Below are 6,000 nucleotides of genomic sequence, written 5' to 3'. Positions count from 1 at the left end.
TTTCATTCTGGTTGACTCATCCCTTCTTTGTGACCCTTTTGTGAAGGAATGTCCCATTGTCTACAGATGGGTTTTGTGTCTCCTCTGACCCCCCTCATTCTCAACATAATGTTTTTTGTTTGTTTATTTGTTTGTTTTGGATCTTCTGATGTCTGTTACCTGATCCCATAGGCACCTCATGATCACACAGGCTGGTATGCTTCTTCCATGTGGCCTTATTGCTTCTCTGATAGATGGCCACTTGTGTAACTTCAAGCCTTTAAGACCTCAGACACTGTATCTTTTGATAGCTGGGCACCATCAGCTTTCTTCATCACATTTGCTTGTGTACCCATTTTTTCTTTGATTGTGCAAGCAGGGTGAGCATCACAGAATGCCAGGTTGTTAGAACAAAGTTCTTGTGTTTAGGGAGGGCTTGAGCAGAGGCCCAAAGTCCATCCACTTCCTCATTGTATTACCATATAAATATATGCACCTATGCCAATACCTCTATTTTTATGTGTTAATATACTTACATATGTGTGCATCTGTATTTATACCTTTATCCATAGCTTTGCTTCATAGATCTTTCCTCTTGTTTCCTTTTACCTTCTTCCCGTCCCACCATCACACTTGCCCCTCTTCTGCCTCTTAGTAATTCCTCTCAGCTAGATTTCTGTTGCTCCAGGACCCCCAGGATCTCTGTGTTTTCCTCGTTGTTGATTTTAATTCCCTAGTTGTTCCCCTGTCTGTGGCATCGTTTGCTCACCGTTCCCTTCCCCCTTTCCTTCCTCCCCATAGGTCCCTCTGGAAACTTGGGTCCTGTTGCTCTCTCCTCTGGCTTGCTTCCCATCCCTATTTTATATAAGCAGGCAAACCAACAATAACGTAGACAATACCAAAACAAAAAAAGAAACTGAATAAAAAGGGGGAAAAAAAGAAATAGAAAAAAGAATATATATATATATTTTTCTATATATATAGAAAAATAACAATTACTAGCCAAAAAAAACCCCGAAAAAGCACAGATAATTCTATGTCTGTCTGCTGACCTTTATGTCTATCTCCCCACTGTTCCTGGGGGTTTCCGGGAACTGCCCCTCCTAACCTGAAGTCTATTTTGGAGGCTCCTCAGGGGCTTTGTGGCTTGGCTTTGCTCCAATTGCTGATCTGTTAAGTTCCCTTCTTGGTTCGCCCCATTTGGGGGGGTTCAGACTGGACTCACTCCCTGCCACGTGTCCCCAGTTTCATCCTCTGTCATGGTGTGCTCCAGTGAGGGGTCATCATGTCTTGAGCTGTTGCTGGCCGTACAGTCCTCTCTGTGCCTTAGCAGCTCCATGCAGGGATGTCGTCCTTATACATATGTCTTAATAAGCATATAATTCTCCGGTTTAATGAACAAATGTACAGATGTGTCCTTCTCAGTTTATGGTAAATTTTACCTCCGTAACTATTTATGTAATACAAATAAGACTTTAGTGAATAGCCTTAAAAATGTGAATTCGCGGTTTTAAATTTTTAAATTGATGTTAAGTTGCAATAAAATGTGCTGGTCTTAAAAAAACAAACCTGGGCAAAACCAGAAAACTCACTGCCGTTGAGTTGATTCCAATTCAGTAGCAACTCTGCATGAGGTTTCCAAAGCTGTGAATCTCTACAGGAGCAGATAATCACCTTTCTCCTGTGGAGCAGCTGGTGGATTTGAACTGCTAGACTTGGGGTTAGCAGTCCAATGCCTATCCAACAGCACCGTCCTCGAAATTTGCCTCCAGAACCTTACGAGCCATTATCTAACAGGTGATAGTTGCCCAGCAAAGAGTCAAGAAGCCATCTCCATGGACATCGCCTGTGCTGGCTTCCTCCCCCCTCTTCCTCGGTGCCCTCTGGACACTGTAACAGAAAATGGAAGGGACTACAGCTGAGCACCGCTCCTTTCTTCTGTCTTGCAGAGTCCGGCCACCGCTAAGGGACCAAAATGACGGACTCAAAGTACTTCACAACCACTAAGAAAGGTACTGTTTGTTTCATGGCTGGGCCCACTCCTTCTGCTTACCCCTGCTGGGGAGACGGGTTGGGGTAGAGAAACAGAATTGGGCAGTTGGGTACCCCAAAGCTTCATTACCAGGAAAAGTGAGCAGATGGTGGTGTGAGAAATTGCCCACTGTGATTAGAACTCAGAAAGGGGCCAACATTTGCAACCTGCCTGAAAGCCCCCTCCTCCCTGACCTCCCTCCTATGGCCTTTAAAATCGCTGAACATGGCGTTTGTTTTCTAGGGAAAAGAAAGCATGCTTTCATCCTATTGGCAGCTCCACAGTAATTGGGTGTGTGTGCTTGGTCCTTATCCACTTTTGAGGAGGTTACATACGATGTTTGCATCCTGTTTTTCATTTACCATCAGCCTCCACAGCTCTAACGACTGACGATGAGTCTGTTGATTTGCTAAACAGAACTTTTTTTTTTTTTTAAACTGAACTTTGCTGAGCTAGCTTTCTGGGGTATTTTGGACTTTCCTGTTTTTGTTTTTAGGGAAATGAGGGGTCTTGTAGTGGCTGAGGAGTATACTTCAGCCCTGTAAGCATCTTCTGGACCAGCCTTTCCTTCCTCCCTCCCTCCCTCTTCCATGCAAGGGAGATGAACGCATGCTTGCCGCCCAGGTCTAGAGTCTCTAGTTATTGACTGTAGGAGGTTGTTTGCCCAGAGGGCAGCTGAGAAGGCAGGAAGGGATGGAAAGAAGGATAGATGGAAACAATCACCACAGGGAGGAAGTAGGAAACGTGCCATGGCATGTGGGGATTGCGGTGAACGGATAAAGCAATTTGCTCTGTAAACGTTCACTCACATCAAAATCAAAAGTAAAGACGAAAGAGTTTACTGGGAGAGCCATGGAGCATATGGTGTATTTGCCCAACCAGTTGTTACGGAGCACTGCCATGTGCCAATGCAGAAGATGGACAGAGTCGCCAGCCTGGCTCTTGGGTGCTGTGATGAGGGAAGGGCAGAGAGCTGTGGCTGTGGGGTGTCTGGGGGTTTTTCTGGGCACATAAAGGGAGTGTGGGTGAGGAGAGGTATGGAGCAGGAATGGGGTCACTCTCCAGGAGAAAGATTTGGCTTTCTTCTCCCATAGAGGGACAGTCTCGGAAGCCCCCAGGGGCAGTTCTACCCTGTCCTACAGGGTTGCAGTGAGTCCGCATCCACTCGAGGGCAGTGTGTTTCTTGAGTGAAGACAACCTATGGTGCAGTTCTACTCTGTGCCTATAGGTTCGAATGAATCAGAATCGACTCCATGACAATAGGTATGTTTTTGCTTGCTTGTTTGGGGGTTTTGTTTTGTTGGGTTTTTTTGGAGGGAGTGTTCTGGAGGGAGATGCCCAGGTTCTTTCTTGAATCAGTGTTGGTTTTAAATAAGGGAAGGCCTGAGAAGTGAAATTAGAGAGAGGCCAGGGAGACCAGGACCACAGCTCACCTGGGAGATGATGGTGCTTGAACTCCAGGGTCAGCACTGGTGGGGCTGAGAGAATTGTGTGATTTGAGAGATGACTGCCTGGATGTGGGCCATTAGAGAAAGGAGGTATTTCACAAGCAAGCAGACTCCAAGGTCACCCATCTGCTTTCTCAGGGTTGAGGTGACCATTTCATCGATGGGTCTGGCTTGACCAAATGCTGAGCAACACAAAGGCGACCCCTACAGTGGGGCCCAGGGCTGGTTTGTGGATCCCAGAGCAGGGAGACCTGGGCTCCCTCGGTGGTAGGGGAAGGAAGGGCGTGTGCCCCTTCAGCCTTGTAGGGCCACAGATCGGAGCTTCAAGATCGGCAAGATTCCTGGAGGCTGTGTTGAGCAATATCCTCCAACCGGCCGTGCCCCCGGCCTTTTTTAGTGTGATTGATTATAATCCCTCTTGTTTGCTGTCTCTGCCTCAAGGTCTTTGCTGAACTTGCAATTCACCTCAGTCATGATAAAAAAAAACCTACATGTTTTCCTTTTCTCACTGTAAATCTACCAGAGCTGCCTCAGCGCCCCGCTTCCCCTCACCCCATGTGTCACCCCCCAACCCAAGTAACTCATCCTGCCAAAGAGGGGCAGAGGGCATGATGGGGGGCTCATAGTAGTGACCACCACCAGTGCAGGCAAACTGAGTGCCAGGTGCTGAGGTGAGGGGGAAGGACATCTGGGGGAGCAAAAGAGGTCACTTAGCACCTGGGTAAAGGCAGAGAGTACAGACGGGACAACAGGTGCAGAGGCGTTCGTGAGTGTCCTCAGCAGGCCAGAGCACCATCATTTAGCGCCAGCTTTGGAGCTGGCCAAGCTGGGTTTGAATCCTGGCCCTCCACTGACAAACTATCTACTGTCATCAGCAACCTCCTGACTCTTTGCTAAAGCCCCTTGATGCTCATCTGTAAAATGGGGAGAATGCAGCATGTGACTGAGGGCAGACTGAGAACGTGCGTGGGAAGTCAGAAGGACTTGGGAAATGCCAGCTGCTTCTCTGGAGCCTGGGAGGCCTGCCCCCTCCACAGTCTAAGATCCTGATTTCCTCTGTGTGGCAGGCCCTGGAGCCACCCTTTTCCAGATTATGGAGGTCTTGAGAAATGGAGCTTTCACGAGGCAGCAGAATTCCCGTCTTCAGAGCCTGAGCCCCGGTTGGGGCTCAGGAAGTGAAACCCTGAGGCAGCAGTTTCAATGAGATGTTCTAGGAAAACAGGAAGAGGCACGTGTGGGACTCAATCTAGTCCCTTCTCCCCCCTCACACTGAAGTCCCGGGCTCTCTACCATACAAGGCCCCCGGGCCTCCCGTGGTGGTGGTGGTGGCCGGGCTGGGGGCTGCCAGGAGCTTGTGTCTCCTCCCGGGGTTTTTGACAGCATTTTTAACAGTCACACTGGCAAGACTTGCCAGCACGGTTTTTGTCCCTGCAGAACAGGGACACTGACCGTCTCTGCCTGATCCAATGGCCGTCCTAATGGTGTCCCTCTGCTAGCCTGTCCCAGCTGAGGGCAGGGGCTGAGAGCAGCCTTCAGCTGGCAGCACTGTCTTACTTGCCTTCTTCCAGTTCCTTCTGGTGTGTGTGTGTGTGTGTGTGTGTGTGTGTGTGTGTGTGTAACTACCCTGGTGGGTGGTGCGGGCCACTCCTGACCACCTCCTTTTTTAGGGGAGATCTTTGAGCTGAAGGCAGAGCTCAACAGCGACAAAAAGGAGAAGAAGAAGGAGGCAGTGAAGAAAGTAATCGCCTCCATGACTGTGGGCAAAGATGTCAGGTGGGTACAGAGGTGGGGGCCAGCTGACAGAGGGAAGGTTGGTCACTTGGGCTCAGTATACATCTGTCCCTCAGGGTGTTCCTGGGGCCCCCCACTGCCTCCTGTGTAGCTCCCTTTACCAGTCTCCTCTCCCAGAAGAAGGGTCTGTTGGCACTGGGCTCACACGCCTCCATGCTGCTGAGCAGGTAAAGGACACAGCTGCCTACTGGGAACATGACACGCCCAGGGTGGCCCCTCTTCTGGTTTTTAAAAAGAACTGGAACTCTGGATTTCAGCCTTCTTCATTTCTCTTTTTAAATCCCCGACAAGCAAACAGACTTGGTGAGAACCAAGGAAAACAAGGTGCAGGCTGGGCTTGGCCAGTTTTCGGCCTCTGGTTTGCACCTAATGCTGGAGCCGATGATGTGTGAACTGCCGCCATCCCTTTGCACCGCTTTATACCCTTTCCCCTCTGCCGCTTAACCCCTCAATGTCCACCTTCCCTGGTCACCCACCTACAGGCACCTCTTCCTGCTCCAGGCCTCTGGGCTGCCCAGAACCGATTCTATGAGAACATCCTGTGTGAGGACATCCAGGGAGGCCAGTGGTGCTGGCCCTCAGGGACTGCTTGGTTTTTCCCAGCTTTGCCAGTTTTCCACCTTTGACAGGGTGTGGTCTTACACTTTTCTAGCACTCCGTTTGGAGGGAAATACCAAGTTCTCCTTCCATGACAGGCTTACACACCCCCCACATCTCCACCGCTAGTTTCCAGCTTCACCAGTTGGCCTC

General features: G+C 49.6%; 1 protein-coding gene across 4 annotated transcripts in view; it reads left to right on the top strand.

Annotated features, from left to right (window-relative positions):
• AP1B1 (adaptor related protein complex 1 subunit beta 1) overlaps positions 1-6,000 on the top strand; it is a 51,785-nt gene that overhangs the window by 20,953 nt on the left and 24,832 nt on the right. For all 4 annotated transcript variants that reach the window (XM_004715319.2, XM_045289580.1, XM_004715320.2 and 1 more), the window contains exons 2-3: positions 1,929-1,991; positions 5,127-5,232. In XM_004715319.2, coding sequence (XP_004715376.1) covers positions 1,955-1,991; positions 5,127-5,232 — 143 coding nt within the window. In that variant the 5' untranslated portion in view covers positions 1,929-1,954. The remainder of the gene's footprint in view (positions 1-1,928; positions 1,992-5,126; positions 5,233-6,000) is intronic.

Source organism: Echinops telfairi, unplaced genomic scaffold (assembly GCF_000313985.2).
Source record: "Echinops telfairi isolate 266 unplaced genomic scaffold, ASM31398v2 ScPeMD7_29;HRSCAF=101, whole genome shotgun sequence".
Taxonomy (NCBI): Eukaryota; Metazoa; Chordata; class Mammalia; order Afrosoricida; family Tenrecidae; genus Echinops; species Echinops telfairi.
This window is presented reverse-complemented; position numbering and strand designations above follow the sequence as displayed.